Source organism: Phyllobates terribilis, unplaced genomic scaffold (genome assembly GCF_046119375.1).
Source record: "Phyllobates terribilis strain yellow unplaced genomic scaffold, ASM4611937v1 Scaffold_1__5_contigs__length_1240528914, whole genome shotgun sequence".
NCBI lineage: Eukaryota > Metazoa > Chordata > Amphibia > Anura > Dendrobatidae > Phyllobates > Phyllobates terribilis.
The window spans coordinates 511,237,252-511,263,541 of NW_027362761.1; the positions used below are offsets into that span (position 1 = coordinate 511,237,252).

General features: G+C 44.3%; 1 protein-coding gene across 8 annotated transcripts in view; it reads right to left on the bottom strand.

Annotated features, from left to right (window-relative positions):
• KIF2A (kinesin family member 2A) overlaps window positions 1–26,290 on the bottom strand; it is a 70,068-nt gene that overhangs the window by 5,193 nt on the left and 38,585 nt on the right. For 6 of the 8 annotated variants that reach the window (XM_073680255.1, XM_073680257.1, XM_073680253.1 and 3 more), the window contains 10 exons: window positions 26,021–26,183; window positions 25,189–25,279; window positions 20,536–20,599; window positions 18,493–18,584; window positions 13,995–14,137; window positions 13,601–13,805; window positions 10,774–10,884; window positions 9,713–9,780; window positions 8,746–8,859; window positions 7,352–7,502 (listed from right to left, as the gene is read on the bottom strand). In XM_073680255.1, the coding sequence (XP_073536356.1) occupies window positions 7,352–7,502; window positions 8,746–8,859; window positions 9,713–9,780; window positions 10,774–10,884; window positions 13,601–13,805; window positions 13,995–14,137; window positions 18,493–18,584; window positions 20,536–20,599; window positions 25,189–25,279; window positions 26,021–26,183 (1,202 nt within the window). The remainder of the gene's footprint in view (window positions 1–7,351; window positions 7,503–8,745; window positions 8,860–9,712; window positions 9,781–10,773; window positions 10,885–13,600; window positions 13,806–13,994; window positions 14,138–18,492; window positions 18,585–20,535; window positions 20,600–25,188; window positions 25,280–26,020; window positions 26,184–26,290) is intronic. The other 2 variants (XM_073680259.1, XM_073680258.1) reach the window with 1 other exon arrangement.

Consider the following 26,290-nt stretch of genomic DNA (forward strand, 5'->3'; position numbering starts at 1 on the left):
GTGCAGGGGGGGGCCGCCCATGGCACGATGCCCAGCCTGCCTCCAAGAACAATCCCACCCCCACCCCCCCCTCCTCCCTCCCACGGCCATCTTGCTACACCTCTTACTTGTTGTGGGAGGCCCGGAAAGCCCCAATCCGGCCTATATCCACTACTACATCCGTCCGGTGCATATTACCAGCCACCAGCACAGGTGGAAAAACCCGTAGTCCCAGAGCACCCATCTGAAACCAATGTGACACCCTCTGCTCCAGTCCACGATGCTGAGACGCTTCCCCTGTTTCCTATGGGAGTCACCCACAACCCTGGGGATATCCTCCTCAACTCCCCAGAATTTCAGGCCAGACTGCTCTCCCTCCGCCAACATACTGTTACTCAAGACGATACGGAGCCAGATGAGGGATGGGCTCAAGATACTCCAGCCCCCCCCCCCCTTTACCCCATACGTCTCCTATGGCATCCTCCACCCCATATCCATTACCCGCACTCCGGCCCTTGCTCCAAGCAACTGCTGACAGAACACCACCCCCCAGTCTCTCAGAAGTCTGGGACCCCTGCCGCTCCCGTAATCTAGTAGACCCATCAGGACGCCCTGTCACTCTGTCAATAGGCTATGGTGACATCCTTACACATCGGGTGGGGGCCATGGTCAACCCTGCAAACACCCGTATGAGCCATGTTGGAGGATTGGCTCGCAAAATTTCCCTTGCTGCTGGTTCTACTCTGGCTGCAGAATGCCAGGCTCACTTAGGCGAAAACGGAGAGCTTTCAAAAGGCCATGGATTCCACAAAAGCAGGATCCCTTAGTACGTATGAATCCGGCCTAGAATACATGAAACAGTTAAAGGCCTGGGCTCAGGATCGCTTGTCAGATCAAGCTGGGTCTATACAAGATGTTCAACAAGACCCTGATGAATCTGTGGAAAGATATGCTGCAAGACTCAGCATGCATTTTGAGGATCTCGGATACAGTTTTCACGTCAAGACGCAGGCCGCCCTGTTGGTTCAGGCCCTAGTAGATGGCCTACAAGACGCTCTCAGAGATGAAGTCCTGAGAGTACGGCCCGAGATTCGTTTTTCTTCTTTCAATGACGCGGTGGATTTCGTTAAAGCTTTCCAAAAATCAATGCTAAAAATGGAAAAAGATACTAAGCCAAAGAAGAAAGCCGCTCCTGCCATGGTATATCAAGCTCAAGAAAGCTACCCACCCCTGGCAACCAACATGGAATCAAGTGGGTAATGGTTAAAGGCACAGGTGATGATACTCCTCCCACATATAGAAGACAAGACAGAGGAGATGACAGGGGACCATCCAGAAACAAAAGACCATCTCGTGATCCTGAAGGACGAATGTTGTGTTGGGAGTGTGGTAGCCTTAACCACATCCTCAGAGACTGTCCAACTCGCAGACAGTACCATGACCGGTCGTTCCGTGACGGTCCACACAACCATGGACCTTCCCGTGAACCATCTCATCCATGCCAATGACGGCTCGGTCAACCAGTGTCCACTTTTCCGGCTACGCATCTCACGGCCGCCTGTGGGACTGTCACTTTACAGGTGGACCATCAACCACTGGAGTTCCTGGTGGACACTGGGGCGGCCACATCTGTCATTTCCTCTGCACAGCTCCCTCCTTCTGTATCCCTATCACCGGATACCCTCACCTGTGTTGGGGTGGAAGGCCAACATATTTCCTCTCCACTCACAGTCCCTGTGTCTGCAGGACCGTTCACCGGAGTACTCACAAGATTCTTGGTCTCTGAAACTTGCCCTGTCAATCTGTTGGGAGCCGATCTCTTAGAGCGGATGAAGGCAACAATTACTTTCGGAAACCATGGTATGGAGCTTCTTTTGCGGGACCCTCATTCAGAACAAGGGACCGAAGACCGCTGTGTTCTTAAAGCCTTCCCTCTCATGATGATGACCATACAACCTCACAGTTCCCTCACTCTCTGTGGTCCAGTGGGCCAGAGGACGTCGGCCTCCTGCAAGTTCCCCCGGTCCGAGTATACCTCAAGCCTGGACACAGGTACCCACGGTTGCCACAATACCCCCTCAAGGCTGCACAAGAACAAAGCTTGGGTACCCAAGTCGCTTCCCTCCTGGAATCAGGAGTCCTTGTCAGATGTGTATCTCCATGCAATACACCCCTCTTTTCTGTAAAAAAGAAAACCGCTCCGGGAGAGCCTCCAAGATACCAGTTGGTTCAGGATCTCAGAGCCGTCAATGCAGCTATTATTTTAGAAACTCCAGTGGTACCCAACCCAAACACCCTTTTGTCTCAGGTGCCTCCAACGGCCACCTTGTTTATGGTGTTAGATCTGGCCGACGCCTTCTTCAGTATACCCTTACATGAAGATTCGTGGTTTCTTTCTGCCTTCACCTTTCAAGGAGCACAGCTTACATGGACCAGGACTCCGCAAAGAGCCCAGAACTCTCCTAACCAATTCACTCATTCTATGAAGTCTATTCTGGAGCCATGGGTTCAAGAGAACCCTCAGGTCACCCTTCTACAGTATGTGGATGATCTTTTACTCTGTGGCACTGAAAAAAATTTGCCAGAGATGTCAGCATCCCTTCTCTGGTTTCTTCACTCAGCTAACTGTAAAGTCTCGAAAGGCAAAGTCCAATGGTGTCTGCCCAAGGTCATTTTCCTCGGACATTGTATATCACAAAGTGCTAGACATCTGACTGAAGAAAGAAAACAAGCCATCATGGATATCACCTTCCCAACCACCTACTCCGCTATGCAGACTTTCCTTGGCCTCATCATTTACTGCAGGCAATGGATCCCTGATGCCTCAAAGCTCATGCAACCTCTGTACGACTGTCTCAAGAATGAAGGCTCAGTTTGGCTTCATGCTGAAGATCCACGTGTTTCTCTTCAACACAGACTATGTTTTGACCACCTTAAACAGGCTGTTGTCTCTGCCCCGGCCTTGGGCTTACCAGACTATACTCAGCCATTTTATCTTTTTGTCTCGGAATCGGAAGGTCATGTCTCTGGAGTTCTAGCACAACGCTATGATCATAAGTATCGGCCTTTGGGCTACTATTCAGCCCGCCTGGACCCTGTCGCCCGAACTGCCCCCACGTGCCTTAAGGCGGTCCACGCTGCTCACATCCTCCTTGACAAGTCAGCTGATATCGTCCTTGGACATGATCTAGTTACACAGGCCGGCCATGATCTCTCAGCCGTTCTGCAACAAACATCTCCAAAACATCTAACCAACCAAAGACACCTGCGGCTGCAGTGTTCCCTATTGTTGCCCTCCAATATAACATTTACCAGATGTCTGACTATCAATCCTGCCACTTTGTTTCCACCTTCTAGGGGGGAAGGTGAAGAGGGTGAAGGTCCATTGGTGGAACCTCATGATTGTATAAAAATTTTGCAGGAAGAGACTTCTGCTCCAGAGAATATGGTGGCACATCCGCTCGCACACCCTGCCTTGCACCTATGGACTGATGGATCCCGTTTCGCAGACCCTCAAGGGAAGTTCCACACGGGATATGCTGTCACAACGGACCTAACAGTCCTCAAGGCTGAAGCTCTACCACCATACATGTCTGCACAAGAAGCTGAACTTGTGGCTCTCACAGAGGCCTGCCACCTGGCAGCAGGAACAAAGGCGAATATGTATATACCGATTCCAGGTATGGACATGGAATTTGCAATGATTCTGGACTCTTGTGGAAGTCTAGAGGATTCATCACAGCTGCAGGTACACCAGTGAAACATGTCTCATGGATTAAGGCCCTAATGAAGGCCCTGGAACTACCCATTCAGGTTGCTGTTATCAAGGTCAAGGCTCATGGAAGACTAGATTCCAGAGAAGCCAGGGGCAACCACCTAGCTGACCAAGCAGCCAAGACTGCAGCAGTGGAGAATGTGTCATCAAAGTGGCAGGAAAAGGAAGAAGAGATGGGAGAAACCCTGCAAACCGTAGCTGTGGCGCTCACAAGAGCAAGGGCCAAAGAACAGCCGGCGGAAGACCATACAAGTCCAGCGGAGACACGAGTGGAATCCAGGGGGGTCAGGATGCCTGAAGAAAAATTGTGTGAGGAACAAAGGAAGACCCCCCACTGAAGAAGTCAAGCAATGGAAAGCGGCAGGAGCCGTGCTGGCAGGTCGCAAAGATTCAAAGGTCAACTCGACTCTTTACCAAGTGGATGGGAAGCCTTGCTTGCCTAGACGCATGTACTCAGCTGTGGCAGCATGGGCTCACGGGCCTACACACAGAGGAAAGAATCAAGCTTTGGCATGTATCAAGAAACTGTACTTTGCACCCGGAATCTCTTCCACTGTGACTGTGTACTCAAAATCCTGCTCTGTCTGCGCTACCTGCAACCCAACGTGTATGGCACGGGTCCCTCTCCAACACCTGGCTAAACCAGACTACCCTTGGCAGAGAATACAAGTCGACCATATCCAAATGCCTAAAGCAGGAAAATAGGAGTACGTTTTGGTAGCCGTGGATATGTTCTCAGTCTGGCCCGAGGCCTACCCGGTTGTCAACATGACTGCTAAAGTCACAGCCAAGAAACTGATCACCGAAATTGCCTACAGATTTGGAGTTCCCCAAGTCATAGAATCGGATCAAGGACCAGCTTTCACAGCAAATATCTACGAAGAACTCTGAAACATGTTGGGAACAGATTTGGGCCTCCACACTCCATACCATCCTGCCAGTTCAGACAAAGTGGAGAGAATGAATTCCACACTCAAGACCCAGCTCTTGAAAATGACCTAAGATCATCCCCTCCCCTGGCCCGACCTACTCCCCATAGTATTGTATCATATCACACACACTCCTCAGGCCAAACATGGGCTGACTCCCTATAAAATTTTGTTTGGGACCCCCACCCAAGATAGGAGAGATTAGGCCCCAAGAGTTGTCTGAAACACATGATAGAGTGGTAAAATTTGTGATTGTTTTGTCTAGAGAATTGACTAACACCCGCTCTCCAGTATCTGCTTCTCTCCCAGAATCTACAGGTGATGCAGTACATGATTTCATCCCAGGCGATCTAGTGTATGTGAAGAAGTTTGTCTGGAAAGACTGCCTCCAGCTGCGGTTCGAGGGACCGTACACTGTGATCCTGACTACTCCTACAGCTCTGAAGCTTGAGGGCAAGAGCACCTGGATTCACGCCTCCCACTGCAAGAGAGACAGAACGAGTCTATAAAGGATGACTACCTTTTTCTATATCCTTTCCATATGCTTACTGTCTGTCCCAGGGTAGATAGCTACCACACAGGGGTAGATACCTTCTTCTTCTCAGGTTGGTTGGGAGGGCTCAAGGTATTCCTCCAACAAGTTTGTCTAGTAATGGGAGGTCTATTAGTATTGGGCCTGGTGGTCCTGTGCTGCATAGTCCCCTTATACAGGAAAGCTATAACCAATGCTGTCCCAACCTCCGGGACCTTTCTGAATCAAGAGAAGATATGGAGAAATACACTCCTTTGAACAAGTCTGACCAGCCCCCCCATGATAAAGTTCAATTGAGAGATTTAGTTTAGGGACAGTTGGGAGAACTCCATGTGTCATTTAGGGTAGGGCTCAATTGTTTGGGGGCGTCCCATAAGGGGGCAGCTTCTAAGATGATTGGGTGAAGAAATCCACCTCCCCTCTCCCCACACATGGACAGTCTCAAAGGCCCCGAAGCAAGGGAAAGCTTAGTGTTTAGGGGGGAATGTCGGGGAAAAAGAGAATATATATATTTCCACTTTTATATTCTTGTAAGTTTCTATACGCTTTTTTGCTAATGTACTAACCACCATTTTGTGTCCTATAACAATAAGCTTTCCTTGCTACGTAATATTCAAATCGAAACTTAAACTAAGACAGTTCCAGTGTTGCCAAGACTTATTTCAGAGAAACGAAACAAGATTATAAGCTGACGGCTGCAATATCTGCCCAGAGACTGAGATAAGGAGATGTGGACCAATCAGGAGTGGCCAGACACTGGACTTTCATGGCTTACCCCGCTCTGGACAACCCCTATCCCCTCCCCATTATGTAGTGTATTTAGATTTGTGCATGTAAAAAATAAACACAGAACATTGCTGAGGACGTTGTCTGTAGTAGCCTTCTGAGCGTGCTCTGAGTTTGAACCAGCTTGTTGCCTGACTCATTCTTTGAATGGTTGACCCATGCTCATAGTTTGAATTTGGAGTGACTGGAGGACGAGTGGAATGTCATCACGACCCCCACACCAGGACATGGACACATTCGGGTGCAAATCTGCTCTTAGTAAATATAGATTTCATTTTCTAACTTTAGGACAGTCCAGAACGCACTGTTTAAATAAATTGGGTGTGATTTACTCTCAACAATAAGTTTTAAAAGGGCCACAAAATTCTCCATAACCCTCTTTCACCCCCACACTTTTATTGGCAAAACAAAAGCCACCGACCCCCAAAATACATCTAAACCAAACCCTTTGAATGTAGTGTGTCTCATATTTCATTAGAGACCTTAAAGTAACACCTGGCTACAAAACAAGCTATTTCTAAAAACAATGAAGAAAATACTACAAGGTGGAAACCACGGCATGCGATTCCAGCCTAATACGGCTGAACTTATTAAACACCAGTGTACAGGGTGGGCCATTTATATGGGTACACCTAAATTAAATGGGAATGGTTGGTGATATCAACTTCCTAAATTCCCATTTAATTTAGGTGTATCCGTATAAATAGCCCACCCTGTATATACTAATAAATCAAAATTTTGAGCAGTAACCAAAGTTTGGCAATTTAAAAAAAAATAAAAGTAAGTTTTGTTCAGAAATAGGGCCACTCTAGTCAGTGGACTTGGTGTTGTATTGCAGCTGCAGCTCATTCAATGGTTGGTAATGAACTGCAGTGTCAGACTCAACATGTGGCCATTCTCTATTCCCAAACTGCTAGAATCAATCCAGAAGATTTGCGCAGCCCTGGTGCAGGGTCTAGTTTGGTACTTCATGGTAGCCGGTCTCCACTTCTGTGTCGGGCATCATGGGCGCCTCTTGTGCTTACTAAGCCTCACCTGTTGTCATGGTATGCATCATGGGGTCTAGTAAGCATAAATGCATTGAGGATGTTGGCGCAGAAGTGAAGACTACCCTGGTCCGGCTGCCACAGAGGACAAGACTGGGCGCTGGACAAGCACTAGTTTTTTTTTCTTAACTATACAAACAATCCTTTTAAGATTTACACCTCCAAGGATGTAGATGTCCAGCGGAGTGACATTTACAGTTCAGGGCATTTTTTGGGCACCAGACATCACACAGTGTATGACGCGCGTTATAGGAGGCAGGGTGCGCAATGTACAGGACTTTATATGTCACATGCATCCACCCACATTTTGTTCACATAAGAGCTTGAGGTCATCCCTCTGGGGAGAACTGCCCACTCCCCACAGCGACTCCAGGTCATCCAGCTGATTCTGGGCATGGTGTAACATGGGGCGGAGGTCTCCAGCAGCGCTCGGGTCCACAGTCAGTTCTTTCACCCTGTAAAGAGCAGCAGATCATTGGTCTGGGGATCAGATGCTTTTTCTTTTTTGATAGATGTTCAGTCAACAACATAAAAAATAAAATAAGCAATCACTAGAAGAACGATCTGAATGTATAATGTCAGCCGTAAGATCTCCTTGTTATAGAGACAGGTCTTGTCAAGTACCAGCATTCGCATCATTTCCCTATATAGGAACATTATCTGGTGGTCGTGTACGACACTGCTCTGGGGGGAGGGGGAGGAATTATATGGGCTCATTTTTTCCAGGCCTGTGGTTCTCAGACATGCTCGGTAAGGAGGGTTCTGCTTATAGAATAGTATATTGGGGCCTATTCACTTGAAGTCAAGTTTCAGTTTTCACTGCAATTTTGGAAAATTGAATCCCCTTCCTCCAAAAAAAAAAACAGATTTGATCACACTAAGTCTATTAGCCCTTAAATAAAGTCTTTCACCCCCAAACATCATGAGAAGCCTTACTCCCAATTAGAAAAAAAGTCACAGAAGTGCTAATCGCAGGTGGTTAAAAAAAACAAAACACACCCGCTAGTATATTTCATGCTCTTCTCAACTTTACAAACTCGTCTTTAGTCACTTACAAGGGTTAATAGTTCTCGAAGGGATGTCCCATACTGTTCTGTGACTGCAGGCACTACACTGATCCTAAAAATTGTCTAAATTTGATCCATGATCGCACATGGATGTACTTGCATAACTCCCATTCATTGCACTGTAAATTAATCTTACACCTCTTCTCCTTTGGTGCCAAGAACTCATTTGGGAGGTCTTTTAAAGAATTGTCCAAACAGGCCCCTGCCCATAATGACTATGGAGGCATATGTTCCTCCCTGTGGACCCCCGATATCAGTCACAAACAAAAGCAGCTGTAAAGGAGGTCTCCTGCACTGTCGGCCCCGACTGCCATAGCTTCCTTGGTCACCAAGCCTCAGAACTGGAGAAGGGTCAACGGCAATCTTCGCCGGCTAAGAAAAATGACAGAACCTCAAACATGTTCTACTCTGGAACAAGGAAATCTCTTCACACTGACAGCAAGAAATACTCAATACAAAAAAAGACCAAAAGGAATTGTGTGCTGCCAACTTATGATGAAAATCTATAAAAAAAAAAACAAAAAAAACATGCAACACGACAAGTCAACTGAAAAGGTGAGCGATAAAGAAAGGGACAGTGTCAACGGCTCAGGCCACAAGTAGATGAGTGCACAGGAGAAGATCTGGAGACCTGGTGAGCGTAGGAGAGAAGTCGTCATACTCATAGGAAGGAGAGAGATCAGAGCGACTTCCGCTACCCTGAGAGAAGGGAATATCCGATGGACTAATCCCAAATTCCTTTACCCTGGAGCCCGAGACACAGCAGGAACGTGAAGCAAAGTTTGATAAGCAGAAAAGACATTTTAGCATTGGCCACACAGAAAACAGACTGAGCAGAAAACACAGAAATAACCACAATATGCAGCATCTAGATATCATCTGAGCATTTACTGGGGGATATCATTCACTGATCACTGCTGATCTGTCCAAGAGCCATAGGATGGGCAGACGGGCACATTGGACCTATGCACCATCAGTGATTATTATATAATGACACGGCCTTCAGGCGCGGTACAGATTAACGTATAAATCTGTGACTAATGGAGATACAATAATACTATGGTCAGATAGGACATTTACGCAAAAATTCACACTAGCAGTCAGCAATTCCTGCTTTTTATTGGCAGTGCCAACCAAATTCATGGTCTGAGTACGTTGAAGCCAACTGGGTGCCAAGTAATCCCAGTATATTGCCCTAAATAACCCCAATCCCTGTATACTTACATGTATACAAAGTTACCAGTGGGAAGCTATCTATATACATAGCAAAAAAGCCATACTTCCCCCGGTAATACGCCATGGTTCTGGCGCTGCCAACCAAACCGGCAGTAGCGATGTCACAGCCACCACTGACTTGACCAACGAAGTCAGCATTGGGTGGTCAGGACATCTTCACTTCCTCACCATCGGAGACCAACGGCGCTAAAGTGCGGGAGCAGATCCCGAAGGTAAGAATGGCTTCTTTTTCTCTAGGGATGGTTTTCCATTGGTAACTTTATTCCACAGCGTAAAATCCTTTTAGTACAGGACACAGCGTACATTTCATTCTAGAGAAAGTGTCCCCTCGTATCGTGTCTGTACATCTGCTGAAGAATTACCTGTTTGCATATCTTAAGGTGTTTAAGGTATTTTCGCAAGACGCCATTCCAGGAGATATGGTCGCGATCTACAAGTAAATCCACAATTATTCATCGTGAAACGTGGAAATTGGTTTCTGGTTCTATTAAAATAAAGCCTAGTTATTGTCTAAATCGGCAACTTTCCAATACACTTCATTAAATCTTTTATATTTATTGTATTTTGTAATCAAAAGATGCTAAGCACCGACCAAAAAATCCCTCGCAGGAGGAATACAAAAATATAAAATCAGTGCATACAGAATTTGCCATATCAGATGTGTTCAGTACATTGATAGAATGAGATACAGAAGTACACTAAGGTTTTTTCTATAGTACTCTCCGGATATTTAGAAGATTAGTGAAGTAGTTATATCTGTATGGAGTAATGCAGACTGGGTATGTTTATGAAGGAAATCCACATTTACTCAAAATAACAGTTTTGTCTAAGTGTAAAGCCATCAACTAAGTGAACATGCAACTAAGTGAACATGCAACTAAGTGAACATGCAACTAAGTGAACATGCAACTAAGGAGCATTTACACTGCACAATTATGGTGAAAGCACTACTAGGAATGCTAGTTTCACACAAATTGTGCAGTGCGAACAGGTTGCTGATCAACTGTCGAAAGAGCAAAACACTTGTTCGTCGGGTGAAATGAGCTTTTACGCTACATTAAAAAATCATCGTTCTCGGCAGCACATCACCCTGTGTAAACTATGGCAAGCTTTGCACACAGAATGACCCATTACAGATTGTTCTGTGCACATCGCAACGGATAGGGCATCAATGTAAAAGTAGTGGACAACTTCTTTAATTTACATGTATATTTATCTTTAGATTTGTATGAGGTTGAGAGCAACTGAAGGTAAGCATTCATTCACTGACAGCAAACAGTTCTCAAAACTGAAAAAAATAATATTTTGTTTTCCACAAAAAAAAAGAACCTTGGAAAAATAAGGATCATTCAGTGTTTCACTCTATTACAAAAATAACACAACTTCTGTCTCTGTTAGAGGTTGCTGCAGAGTTCAGGCTTACCATGCAGGTACGAGAGTTTTCACCAATGAAGGAGTCCCGCAGAACTTGGGTCAGTTTACTAGCCCTGAATGGCGTATGAGGCTTGTTCCGACCCAAGGCTCGAATGCATTCCTGAAGACATAAAGAAGAAGCAGATCATCTATGGAGAAACAAATCCAGCATTTTGGGGATAATTGATTAAATAAACACTTTTCAGGTTGAAAACAGTAATGCATCACTGCAATGTTATACTCAATATATTATTAACCCATTGGAGACATGGACATTTTTTTACTTTGCTTTTGTTTTTTCATCCCATCTTTCAAAAGCCACAAATAATAAATATATCTCAACTACAACTGAACCCATGCAAAACAAGCCCTCAAACAGCAACAAAAAAATGTGTGTGTGTGTGTGTGTGTGTGTAAAAAAAATTTGGGGGTTGCTGTTTGAAGGCTTGTTTTGCAGATTGCGGATACTGATCAACAATTTTGGTTCTCTAGTCCTCAGACAGTTCTTTTCTCCTCTTTCTGTTCTCAATGTTTAGTGGGGCACACATAGACACACAATGCAAAGATTGAATCAACTTCTCCCCTTTTTATCTGGTTTCAGGTGTGATTTTCATATTGCCAACACCTGTTACTTGCCACAGGTGAGTTTTGAACGAGCATCACATGCTTCAAACAAAGTTGTTTACCCACAATTTTGGAAAGGTGCCAAAAATTTTGTCAGGCCCATTTTTGAGGTTGTGTGAAATTATGTCCAATTTGCCTTTTTCTCTCTGTTTTTTTTGTGTTGTTCCAGCACACACAAGGAAAGGAAACATGTGTACAACAAAAGATATGTAATTGCAATAATTTTCTGGGAGAAATACATCCTTTTCTGGAACAATTTCAAGGGTGCCAACACTTTCGGCCATGACTGCATAAACACACATCCTGAAGTGGCAGTACCAAATATGTACTTGTTTTTGTTTATTTTTGTTTTTACATAAAGATAAGTATAATAAGGGTATAATTTTTATTTTCGTTTTTTTATTATTTTGTGCTTTATTTTTTTATAATTTTTTTTTTTTTTTTTTACTTCGTTCCTCTATGGGACTTTAACTTTTATTACACTGATCTCTGATATAATGCATTGCTTTATACCTGTCCGTGTTACACTGACAAGCCTCTTAGACCATGCTTCTGGCATCACCACGACCTCGGGTTGAAATGACGACCATCGAGCCCTCGCGATGACGTTGCAAGGGAGCCGATTAAAAGGGAGAGAAAGCTCACTCCCTCTCTCCTAGCCTCCTAAATGTTGTTCGATATCTATGGTGGCGGCGGGGAGCACCGCTCCTGGCTGTGACACGAAAGCTACTGTGCCATGCACGATCACCATGATGTACCTATACGTCATTGATTGGAAACCCCTACCTGACCATGACGTGAAGAGGTTAAGGCACCCTATGGGTTAAATAATTTTACATTTTCATAGATCGGACTTTTACAGACAGTGATACAGAATTTGTTTTTTCCATTTATTTTCAAAGAGAGTGTAAGGGGCGATTCTACTTTTTTAAAAATGTTAAGAGCTTTATTTTTCTTCACTTTAGGCCTCTTTCACACGTCCTGATATTTCCAGTACTGGAAAAACCTGTACCTGAGATATTCATGTGTGGCATACATGTGAAAATAGTGTGCCGCATCAGCATCCCATGTACCGGCGCCTGGGAATCAGCGGCACAGTTAGCGCTGTTCCCAAGCGCTGGGTGCTGAACGAATCTCTCATCATTGTCCCCTGCTTGCGGTGCGATCAGCGAGAGCAAGGGACAATGTTGAGAGTTGTATTCAGCTCCCGCTGTCTACATAGAGTGTAAAATTAAGAATAAAAAAACACATTATACTCACCTTTTACACCTAATTCCCTGAAGACATTGTTCCCTGTAAACAAACCAAAAATAAGACACCACAATATTCCTCACCTGTCCGAAGTTTAAATAATCCAGTGTCCCACACCGTAATCCATCTGACCGACATTTCTTCATCAGCGTACGCCGTGGCTTGAGGCGACCGCTGAGGAGAATGACTCAATGCAGCGAGCGCGCCCCTGAACTGCGCTGAGCTCACTGAGCAGTGTCCTGTCACTCGCTGTATCGAGTCATTCTCCTCTTTCCTCAGCGTGTGCGATCTCCTCAAGCCACCGCTCACGCTGATGAAGAAATGACGGTCAGATGGATAACGGCGTGGGACACTGGATTATTTCATCTTCGGACAGGTGAGGGATATTGTTCTTTTTTATTTTTCGTTTGTTTACAGGGGACAATGGCTTCAGGGAATTAAGTGCAAAGGTGAGAGATGAATACAACTCTTAATATTGTCCATTGTACGTGCTGATCTCAGCGCAAGCAGGAGACAATGATGAGACTTTTATTCCAGTACCCGGTGCCTGAGAACAGCGTAAACTGTACTGCTCTTCCCCAGGCGCCGATAAGTGTATGATGCTAATGACACATGGATGTCATCAATGTGCACGTGTGTGGGAAGTTTTGCGGCCTGCAAAAAAACAGACGTGTTTTGCCCACGGACACATGGTCCGTGGAAACACACTGACATGTGCGCAGACCCAATCCTTTGAATGGGTGTACATGTGTAAGTGTCTCCAGTACTTGTGAAAACTGGCACCACACGTACTGGAGACACGGACGTGTGAACGAGCCCTTGCACAGTATGTTTTTGAGTCCGCAAATGGGACTTGACCCTGACTGGCTGGGCTTCATAGGAGAACCAAGAAGGCAGAAGCTAGCTCCAATCAGAGCAGGTTTTTTGACACTACAATCTGCATTTCGTTGCATCAAACCCACCTTTAGCGCTAATAAACTCTTGTTTATCTCGGCCCCTTCTAGTCGTGTCTGTCTGTCTGCGCTCGAGGTGTCAGCGCCTCTTTCATTTCCAGCCAAATCAATCAGAGAAAATTTACCATGGAGTTTCCCTTTCCGTCGCAGAATTATCTGGAACACAGCATGACTTCTAGAAGAGTGAGCATTAGCCGAGGTCTGGCCGGACGTCCTAAAGTAAAGGAGAATAAAAAACGGTCAGCTATGTTGTATAACACGTGGGGAGAATAGGAAGCATAGCTAAAAATGAGAATTATATGACCGTCCTTCTAATGGTAGGAAATATGTTGCATCTAAAAACCGAATCTACACAGTAATAAGGCCCAATAAATGTATAAAGCAGTCTCATCGCGGTTCATACCTGCAGCTATTGCCGATCTCGATGAGTTTCAGAACATCTTCTACACATTTCACTTCTCTTTCCTGTAGGCCGACCACCTGCACCTGCTGCTTGCCATCTTCTAGGACCCTCAATTTGGTTTTCCGGTTGAGTAAGTCAAAAACCTTAAAACAAAGAACAAATCCTATAAACAGCGCAATTATTCTCAGAAATAACCACGATAATGTATCTCCTATTCCTGGGTCAGAGGACTGACCATTGAGAGCCACCAGTAATTGCGAGACAAAAGTCACAACCATCCAAGAATATAGGAAACATGGAAACAGCCAAGTGAGGAAGTCTTCCCCACCACTGCCATCTCTAGGAGGAGAACTGGAGACGCTCTGTCCTAGTGATCAGTGGAGTCTCGAACGATCAACTTATTAACAGTGGGAAGGTGGCCTTCACCTGCTGCCCAGGTCTTAGATTCAGCGACTGCCAGTGAAATTATGCTAAAAAGGTCCATGTCCCTCTCTGCTCTATCACCAGTAGTCTGGCTCCTATGTCTAAGGCAGAATTCAGACGTCCGTGTAACACAGTCCAGTAAATGATGGCCGCATATATCCCTATGAGGCTGTCAGGAGACACGCGACCAGTTCCTGCACAGGTTGTGTTACACGGACGTCTAGGTGAAGCTTTCGTGTTGACGTACTGTACAGACCAAAAGTTTGGACACACCTTCTCAATTAAAGATTTTTCTGTATTTTCATGACTATGAAAATTGTACATTCACACTGAAGGCATCAAAACTATGAATTAACCCATGTGGAATTATATACTTAACAAAAAAGTGTGAAACAACTGAAAATATGTCTTATATTCTAGGTTCTTCAAAGTAGCCACCTTTTGCTTTGATGACTGCTTTGCACACTCTTGGCATTCTCTTGATGAGCTTCAAGAGGTAGTCACCGGAAATGGTTTTCACTTCACAGGTGTGCCCTGTCAGGTTTAATAAGTGGGATTTCTTGCCTTATAAATGGGGTTAGGACAATCAGTTGTGTTGTGCAGAAGTCTGGTGGATACACAGCTGATAGTCCTACTGAATAGACTGTTAGAATTTGTACTATGGCAAGAAAAAAGCAGCTAAGTAAAGAAAAACTAGTGGCCATCATTACTTTAAGAAATGAAGGTCATTCAGTCCGAAAAATTGGGAAAACTTTGAAAGTGTTCCCAAGTGCAGTTGCAAATACCATCAAGCGCTACAAAGAAACTGGCTCACATGAGGACCGCCCCAGGAAAGGAAGACCAAGAGTCACCTCTGCTTCTGAGAATAAGTTTAAGTGTGTTAAAGAACACAAGGAATGGACATTAGACCAGTGGAAATCTGTGCTTTGGTCTGATGAGTCCAAATTTGAGATCTTTGGTTCCAACCACAGTGTCTTTGTGCGACGCAGAAAACGTGAACGGATGGACTCTACATGCCTGGTTCCCACCGTGAAGCATGGAGGAGGAGGTGTGATGGTGTGGGGATGCTTTGCTGATGACACTGTTGGGGATTTATTCAAAATTGAAGGCATACTGAACCAGCATGGCTACCACAGCATCTTGCAGCGGCATGCTATTCCATTCGGTTTGGGTTTAGTTGGACCATCATTTATTTTTCAACAGGACAATGACCCCAAACACACCTCCAGGCTGTGTAAGGGATATTTGACCAAGAGGGAGAGTGATGGGGTGCTACGCCAGATGACCTGGCCTCCACAGTCACCAGACCTGAACCCAATCGAGATGGTTTGGGGTGAGCTGGACCGCAGAGTGAAGGCAAAAGGGCCAACAAGTGCTAAGCATCTCTGGGAACTCCTTCAAGATTGTTGGAAGAACATTTCCGGTGACTACCTCTTGAAGCTCATCAAGAGAATGCCAAGAGTGTGCAAAGCAGTCATCAAAGCAAAAGGTGGCTACTTTGAAGAACCTAGAATATAAGACATATTTTCAGTTGTTTCACACTTTTTTGTTAAGTATATAATTCCACATGTGTTAATTCATAGTTTTGATGCCTTCAGTGTGAATGTACAATTTTCATAGTCATGAAAATACAGAAAAATCTTTAAATGAGGTGTGTCCAAACTTTTGGTCTGTACTGTACATGGAAGAATTTCCATGTTGAAAAATGTGCCAAAGAAGAGAATCCACAGACATGGCAGGTGAACCCTCAGAGACATGGCAGGTGAACCCTCAGAGACATGGCAGGTGAACCCTCAGAGACATGGCAGGTGAACCCTCAGAGACATGGCAGGTGAACCCTCAGAGACATGGCAGGTGAACCCTCAGAGACATGGCAGGTGAACCCTCAGAGACATGGCAGGTGAACCCTCAGAGACATGGCAGGTGAACCCTCAGAGATATGGCAGGTGAACCCTCAGAGATATGGCAGGTGAACCCTCAGAGATATGGCAGGTGAACCCTCAGAGATATGGCAGGTGAACCCTCAGAGATATGGCAGGTGAACCCTCAGAGATATGGCAGGTGAACCCTCAGAGATATGGCAGGTGAACCCTCAGAGATATGGCAGGTGAACCCTCAGAGACATGGCAGGTGAACGCTCAGAGACATGGCAGGTGAACCCTCAGAGACATGGCAGGTGAACCCTCAGAGACATGGCAGGTGAACCCTCAGAGACATGGCAGGTGAACCCTCAGAGACATGGCAGGTGAACCCTCAGAGACATGGCAGGTGAACCCTCAGAGACATGGCAGGTGAACCCTCAGAGACATGGCAGGTGAACCCTCAGAGACATGGCAGGTGAACCCTCAGAGACATGGCAGGTGAACCCTCAGAGACATGGCAGGTGAACCCTCAGAGACATGGCAGGTGAACCCTCAGAGACATGGCAGGTGAACCCTCAGAGACATGGCAGGTGAACCCTCAGAGACATGGCAGGTGAACCCTCAGAGACATGGCAGGTGAACCCTCAGAGACATGGCAGGTGAACCCTCAGAGACATGGCAGGTGAACCCTCAGAGATATGGCAGGTGAACCCACAGATTTCTGCTGAAGGTTTACAGGTTTATATATCATGAATCGACAAGCGGATTAATCCAAGTATGGCTATCTGTCACGGATTCTGTGTGCAATCCACATCAATAAGGGACAGGTCACTACATTTTTTCCTGCAGTGTAAAATTCAGACCCCATGATGGCTGAATATGACTCGATCTGATCAATGGAAGACACCTAGTCCTGTAGTGAATCTCCTGCTGATAAAACACTGATTTTATTGAAACACCACAGCCAAGTGATACATCGCTGGAATCAGGTTCTCTTCCTCTACTTCATGCTGCTCTCAGATTAAGTAGCAAAAACTTGTTCACGACATATGAAGCATATATACATGTCATATGTCGTGTCTTCCCCTTTGATGGCGGCTCCAGCTCTGAGCCCGCATGTTTTCAGGCACACGACAGCTGATTTGATCAGCTGTCATGTGCCCCTAATAACCGCAGGTGGAAACTTAACTTGGCTGTTAACTAGTTAAATGGCGCCGTCAATCTCTGTCAGCGGCATTTAACTTGCGCAAACCGGATGCGAATCACTAGTTCCACCCATCGGTGCCCCTGTCACATGATTGCGGGGCGCTGATGGATTGACATGACAACCTGAGGTCTGCAGGAGACCCCTGTGGTTGTCACTGTCGATCTGCTATGAGCACTGCCCGATGATGATCAATTCTGCTACATATAGCAAGGTTGCAGCCTGTTATGTGTAGCACAAGTGATCAGATGACCATAGCTTCAAGTCTCCTAAGAAGACTATTGAAGCAAGTGAAAAAAAAATGTTTTTAAAAATAATAGCTCCCAGCCGCAGATTCCGAAAAATGGAGAAGCTATGGGTCTCGGAAAATGGCGACATTAATTTAATTATTTTTTTGAAAACTTTGGAATTTTTTTACCACTTAAATAAAAAAGAACCTGTACATCTTTTGTATCTGCGAACTCGTAATGACCAGGAGAATCATAATGGCAGCCCGGTTTATCATATAGTAATCATGGTAAAAAAAAAAACAATTGTGGAATTGCACTTTTTTGCAATTTCACCGCACTTGGAATTTTTTTCCCGTTCATTATATGGTAAAATCAATGGTGTCGTTCAAAAGTACAACTCGTCCTGCAAAAAAGAAGCCCTAATACGGCTATAGTGACGGAAGAAAAAAAAAACAAAACGGAAAATGGCCCGGAGGTGAAGGGGTTAATGCTAGCTTTTCCTGCATTTAAAAAAAGGAATAGCACATCATAAAGCGTGTGTACCATTCTATAAGAAGGTGGAAAGCTTTTGGAAAAATGGTCGAAAGTCTTCGTTTACAGCAAAATAAAGCATCCAGAATAGTAATAATAGTAATGAAAAAATCCACAAGTAACAGGCCCATCTAATGCATATTATCACTTCTGCTGCCATTAGGCAGAAATATTTGCTATCAGAACATATAAAAAGCAAATTAAAGTATCTTTACATCCAAAGTCCTCTCCAATCATTAAACACTTACTTTACCGCTGTAGATTTCAAAAAATGTAGCGTATACTTGAAGTTCCAGCTTCTTATAATTTGGTTTCTTTAGCATTTGAAATACATCTCTTGCTGCAGGAGAGAAAAAAAAATCAGATTAAAACACCAGAAAATCCATTAAGGATAAATATAAGGACCGGCCTGAAAGAGGGAAGAAGAATGTAATGACATAGCTACACATACTAATAGGGACAACAGCGAATGCCGGTACACAGGTCAAAGTGAGCCGCAGAGCGGAGATGTCCTGACAGTGAACCTGTTACTCGCTCAATGCTGCCCGAACCACGATCAGTATGAATCAGATCCTGGCTGCACAATTGCAGCAGGTATTCTTTTTCCAAAACACTAGGACATTTCAGAGAGAACAGTTTGAAGAGTCAGCCGAGGACCATAGGGATGGAGGGGACTAGTCCGCTGCGGCCCACGGCAGGATTCCCCCTGCACTATGCTTTTCAAACTATGTCTGCAGAGGAAAACATACATGGCTGCAATGGTGCAGGCAAGCTCTGATTCATGCTGCCCTTGATTTGGCCAACATGAATCAAAGTGACAAATTCCCTTGTAATGTGCATAAACCTGAATTTATTTTGATCCAATGGGTCTTTTTATCACAGCAGAGAATCTTGTAGGAAAATTTACCATTGTGAGGCCAATCTCTTAAAGGGAATCTGTCAGCAGGTTTTTGCTACCTCATCTGAGAGCAGCGTAATGTAGGGTAAGAGAAGCTGAATCCAACGATGTATCACTTTGATTACTCCGTGCAGCCGTTCTTACACAATCAGAGCTTTTAGATTTAGCATGAAGCAGAGCTGAGAAAGCTAACCCCGCCCACACCAGGCTCTCCATATACAATGTCCATAGACAGTGAGGTGCCAGTCACAGGAAGAGACGTGTTGGACCAGGCCTCACACCAGCTAGTCACAGCAATGATAAACTCCTAGTGCTAAAACAGTCATTGTAAGCAGACAAAACCTCAGGGCTTTATGAAAGGCATGTATGAAATCTGTATTTTAACCCCTACCTCATGCTGTCTTCAGATTACATAACAAAGACCTGCTGACAGATTCCCTTTAAGTGACATAAATCGCCCATTACTGACTTGTGAAGTCAGGGCCTATTGTCACTAATGATGTTCACATGCAAGTGCTGTCAGATTGTAGATCAGTCTTCCCCCGAGACTCAACACTGACCCATTAAGGTCAATGGGTTTATTCATGTATAATTTTCTGCATGGAACGTCAAAATCATAGATCGCACTAATCTAATTCTAGAACAAGTCTCCGCCATTCAGCAACAACGGGTCCAAATCGGATTGAAAATTGTCCATTTTTCACTAGTGAGATCAAAGGGTTTTACATTGTTCGTCTACATAGTTTAAGTGATCCAGGATTACAACAGAATATACTGAAGGAAAACATTACATAGGAATATTGCTGCCTATAAATGAGCATTGACTATTTTATATATATGCACACATACATATATGTATATACACACAGAGATGAGTGTTTAATGTAATCTGTCAGTAGTTTTTTTTCTATATAATCTGAGAGCAGCTTATTGTACGGGTAGAGAACCTGATTCCAGGGATGTGTCACTTTCTCAGCAGCTTGCTGTAGTTTCAGTACAATCAGTGTTTTCTCAGCAGGAGATAATCATTGCAGCATTATATGTGATCCCACCACTATACAGTGCACACAGGAAGCTGGCAATCAGTGGTGTGGGCGAGGCAAAACACAGCTCAGCATTCTGAGCACTGCTACATCTACAGCAGAGAAAACAGGGATTTTATCAAAATTCCACCAAGTAGTCCAGTAAGTGACACATTGCTGGAATCAGGCTCTGTGTCCCTACATCAGGCCGCTCTGAGATTCCATAGCATAAACCTGCTGACAGGTTCCTTTAAGAATGCTCATTTGTCAGCTTTAGTAAAAAAAAGGAACTGTACTATGATACCATATTTCAATATCCATTGACAGATGAAAGTTTAGATAAGTATGTCCTCTCCTGTTAGAAGCTGTACCTGCAAGAGCATATATTCCTTTTGAACAGTCTTGATTCTTTCCAGAAAAATCACCACCCATGGTCTGTAATGCAAATCAAAGAATAAAATAAGTTTCTATACCAATACAGATCCAGATCCTGAATCTCTAACAAGAGCCATGGAATGAAAACCTAATATGATCCAATAACTTGGGTATAGCTGAAGATCATACTATGGTAAAACCTAGATGATCCGCAGGGCAGGAAGACATTTCCCACTGGACACGTCAGACACATTCCCTGTTGTATATGAGTCTGTCCAATGAAATTGGAATACACACTTAATAGAGAAATTCTTTTTCTATTTAGTTATCCTCCAGCCATCGCAAAGTTATCAAATTTTGTGATGTATATTTCCTTATTTTGTTTCCTTGTCGTCACCCAAACACCATGCTGCAGGCCCGTCTCATGCTTCTTTGCAAGCTGTGTGTGAGTGAAGAGTAGAGAGGCTCAGACAGGGAAAGTCCCCTACTCTGAATGTTTGTAAATAGAGTACAAATCCCGCGGAGGAGCAGCAGCTGAAAGCAGATTCTAAAGAGGCATGAACTACGCATTGAAGCAGCACACTGAGACAGAAGGAACAAAATAATGATATATATTACAAAAATACATAATTAAGCAATGTCCAGAGGATTATTAAATACTAAATAATTATTCTTTAACCCCTTAATAACATCTGACGTACTAATACGCGTCTGTGCCCTGGGACTTAAGAGCCAGACCCGTATTAGTACGTCATCGCGATCGCGCCCGCACACAGGCTGTGCGGGCGCGATCGCCGCCGGGTGTCAGCTGATTGTCACAGCTGACACCCGGTACTATGTGCAGGGAGCGGTCACGCACCGCTCACAGCACATTAACCCCCGCGATGCTGCGATCGAAGTCGATCGCGGCATTGCGGGGGCAAGGGGAGGTGATCGGCGATACTCACCTCCTCTTCCGGCTTCCAGCGCAGTCTGCAAAGGCTTTCCGGGTGTTGCCATGACGACCCGATGTCGTCATGACAACATCCGGGTCACCAGAGAGCAGGAAGATTGCTTGGACATGCGCAGTGCATCTCCAAGCAATCTTCACACTGTGCACTTCTGACAGCCTTCATGGCATAGGGATGGTGCTCCATTCCTGTGCCATGCAGGCGATCAGAAAAAAAAAAGTGAAAGTCCCAGAGTGGGAAAAAGTAATAAAGTGTATAAACTGTGTGAAAGTGGGGAAAAAAAAAAAAAAAAAAAAAAAGTGCAAAAATATTATAAAAAAAATAAAAAAAATAATACACCAAAAATAAAAATATAATGTACCCATCAATAAATATTATTATAAAAAAAATAAAAAAAAAACAATAAAAGTACACATATTTGGTATCGCCGCGTCCGGAACAACCTGACCTATAAAACTGTCCCACTAGTTAACCCCTTCAGTGAACACGGTAAAAAAAAAAAAAAAAAAAAACAAGCAAAAAACAATGCTTTATCACCATACCGCCAAACAAAAAGTGGAATAACACGCGATCAAAAAGACGCATATAAATAAAAATGATACCGCTGAAAACGTCATCTCGTCCCGCAAAAAACAAGCCGCCATATAGCTCCATCAGCCGAAAAATAAAAAAGTTATAGCTCTCAGAATAAAGCGATACTAAAAAATATTTTTTTCTATAAAATAGCTTTTATTGTGTATAAGCGCCAAAACATAGAAAAATGATACAAATGTGGTACCGCTGTAAACGTACTGACCCGAAGAGTAAAGCTGCCTCATCAATTTTACCACACGCGGAACAGAATAAAAAAAAAAAAAAAAAAACAATTCCTGAATTGTTGGTTTTTGTTTATTCTGCCTCCCAAAAATCGGAATAGAAAGCGATCAAAAAATGTCACGTGCCTGAAAATGGCACCAATAACAACGTCAACTCATCCCGCAAAAAACGAGCCGTCACATGACTGTCTGCCAAAATCTGGAAAAATTATAGCTCTCAAAATATGGCGATGCAAAAACTAGATTTTACAAAAAATGCGTCTTTTAGTGTGTGACAGCTGTCAGTCATAAAAACCCCATATGATTCTGGCATTGCTGTAATCACACCGACCCGAAGAATAAAGTCGTCTAATCACTTATACCGCACAAGGAACGGCGTCAAAAATAAACTCTTGAGTTAGGATTGGGCTAGGGTTAGGGCTGGGTTTGGGGCTAGGGTTGTGCTGGGGCTAGGGTTGTGCTGGGGCTAGGGTTGTGCTGGGGCTAGGGTTGTGCTAGGGTTAGGGCTGGGGTTGGGATTTTTTTCAAAAGTAAGAAAAAAAGATGACGATATGGCGACTAGTGTTGAGAGCAAGTGCTCGCTACTTGAGTTTGCATCGGGTGCTCTGGTATGCATTGAGTATCGTGGGTATTTGAGTGACATGCTCGAGTCTCTGCCCCATATGCTTCGCGGCCAAAAAACTTTACGGGGATTGCCTGCCATGCACGAGCGATCCCCGCATGTTTTTTTTTGGGTGTCTAATAACCGTGAAACATGCGGAGCAGGGACTCGAGCATGTCACTCGAGCACACGCTGTACATGGTGCATACCTGAGTACCCGATGCAAACTCAAGTAGCGAGCACTTGCGCTCAAGAATAATGAAAACTTATTCAATATGATGACCTAATGTAAACAAATAATGTGCCGAACCTCTGGGTTCAAAATGTTCACTATACACCTTAATAAAATCTTTGAGGGGTATAGTTTCCAAAATGGGGACACTTGTGGGGGAGCTCCACTGTTTAGGCACATCACGGGCTCTCCAAACGCGACATGGTGTCCGCTAACAAATTGAATGGAAAATCGGCTCAAATTGTTAGCGGACGCCACATTGCGTTTGGAGAGCCCCTCTGTGCCCAAACTTTGGAGCTCCCCCACAAGTGACCCCATTTTGGAAACTAGACCCCCCAAGGCACCTTTCTAGATGCATAGTGAGCACTTGGAACCCCCAGGTGCTTCACAAATTGATTCGTAAAAATGAAAAAGTGAAAAAAAAAACACTTTTTCATTTTTATGAATCAATTTGTGAAGCACCTGGGGTTCCAAGTGCTCACTATGAATCTAGATAGGTGCCTTGGGGGGTCTAGTTTCCAAAATGGGGTCACTTGTGGGGGAGCTCCAATGTTTGGGCACACAGGGACTCTCTAAATGCAACATGGTGTCCTCTAACAAATTGAATGGAAAATCGGCTCAAATTGTTAGCGACACCATGTTGCGTTTGGAGAGCCGCTGTGTGCCCAAACATTGGAGCTCCCCCACAAGTGACCCCATTTTGGAAACTAGACCCCCCAAGGCACCTATCTAGATGCATTGTGAGCACTTGGAACACTCAGGTGCTTCACAAATTGATTCATAAAAATGAAAAAGTGTTTTTTTTTTTCACTTTTTCATTGTTACGAATCAATTTGTGAAGCACCTGGGGGTTCCAAGTGCTCACTATGCATCTAGAAAGGTGCCTTGGGGGGTCTAGTTTCCAAAATGGGGTCACTTGTGGGGGAGCTCCAAAGTTTGGGCACACATGGGCTCTCCAAACACAACATGGCGTCCGCTAATTATTCAAGCAAATTTTACAATCAAAAAGTCAAATAGCGCTCCTTCCCTTCCGAGCCCTGCCGTGCGCCCAAACAGTATTTTTTCCCCAAATATTGGGTATCTGCGTGCCCAGGGGAAATTGCACAACAAATTTTGGGGTCCATTTTTTCTTGTTACCCCTGTGAAAATAAAAAAAATTGGGTCTAAATTAACATTTTTGTGAAAAAAGTTAAATGTTCATTTTTTTCTTCCACATTCAAAAAATTCCTGTGAAGCACCTGAAGGGTTAATAAAGTTCTTGAATGTGGTTTTGAGCACCTTGAGGGGTGCAGTTTTTAGAATGGTGTCACTTTTGGGTATTTTCTGTCATAAAGACCCCTCAAAGTGACTTCAAATGTGATGTGGTCCCTAAAAAAATGGTTTTGTAAATTTTGTTGGAAAAATGAGAAATCGCTGGTCAACTTTTAACCCTTATAGCTCCCTAACAAAAAAAAATTTTGGTTCCAAAATTGTGCTGATGTAAAGTAGACATGTGGGAAATGTTATTTATTAACTCTTTTGTGTGACATATCTCTCTGATTTCAGGGCTTAAAAATTCAAATTTTGAAAATTGCAAAATTTTCGCCAAATTTCCGTTTTTTTCACAAATAAACGCAAGTGATATCGAAGAAATTTTTCCACAATCATGAAGTACAATATGTAACGAAAAAACAATCTCAGAATCAGGGGGATCCGTTGAAGCGTTCGAGAGTAATTACCTCATAAAGTGACAGTGGTCAGAATTGTAAAAATTGGCCCGGTCATTAACGTGCAAACCACCCGCGGGGCTTAAGGGGTTAATGGCTTTATTTAACATGCAATATTTCCCTACATTGTGAGTAGTTGAAGAAGTGGACTGTATCTAAAGAAGGGAGATCTATATTCACAAGCTAAAACCAGTTTGAAGGGAACCTTTAGCGTTAGGCTATGTGCGGGTGCCGGCCAGCATTATAACGCTATTAACCTGCAAATTAACCCCATATCTGCAGGTTAATAGCATTTTTTTCTGGTGACCGGTTCCCTTTAAGAACGTGATGAGGGTGAATACATACATGGGTTTTCCCACTTCCAGTTTGTCCATATGCAAAGCAAGTGGCCATTCCCCTTTCAAAGATGGTTTCTACAAGAGGCCGAGCAGTGAACCTAAGGGGGAAAAAAAAAGTTATATTAACATTTAGAGAGCAATCTGCTAGTGTATTTAATGCAGTGGGGATTTTTTTGTATCTTACTTTGTACTTTCTACCTTTTTATCAGCTTTTTGCTATACCAATTTCTGCAAATTTACATGTAAAAGTATTGCAAATTTTTCAAGGCAGAGATGTTAAATGTTTGATGAGCATACAACAACATAAGACTGAAAGCAATGCTCCAGGAGGCAGATCCAGCCCAGCTTTTTTGGACTGTTCTGCAGTGCTGCGTCCCCACCGGGGGACCCTTATTTAAGTAAATACATATTGTTCTCCCTATAAATGTAAATGGACGGCTGAGACCAACTATGATCTATCTGCAGCACTGCGACATATGATAATGTAAAGGATGATAAAGAGAAAACCACAAAACAAGTTCTGAAACGCCATCAGACTCATTGTGTTCTGCAGGGAAATCTATAAAATCAGCGTCATGGAAATTCCTTCAGTGAAACACACCTAGAATGAGGTCAGACTGATAGTCCTGCAGCGGGGAGCGCTCCTCCACCAAACCTGTCCCTGCAGAGCCTGATACAACGGTCAGCGGAGCGTTGTCCCCATAGCAGCACAGCTCAGCCGTGTAATCCTCCCGTGCTCTGCCGGTGAGATCTCGCAGCCCACTTGTGTATAAACCACTTGGGAAGGGGGATATACTCACATTTCTACAGCGAGGCCAGGACAATGCTCTGTTACCTACCTGTAGACCATTTCATTTGGCGCAGTCTCATCAAAGGCATAGTCAAAGCGAAAGGTTTGGTTCTCTAAGAACCTTGTGAGGTCCACCTTCTGCTTGGGCTCGTGCACCATCACCACGTCTTTGCTAGGAATTGTGATGACATCCAGATCCTTCACACTGTTCTCTGCAAAAGGAAAGGTGACAATCGAGCTTCAGAGCGGCGATCATCAGCCTCTCGCCGGGTATCCTCCACGCAGCACAACACCTGGGCAGCACCAATGGATGCCACAC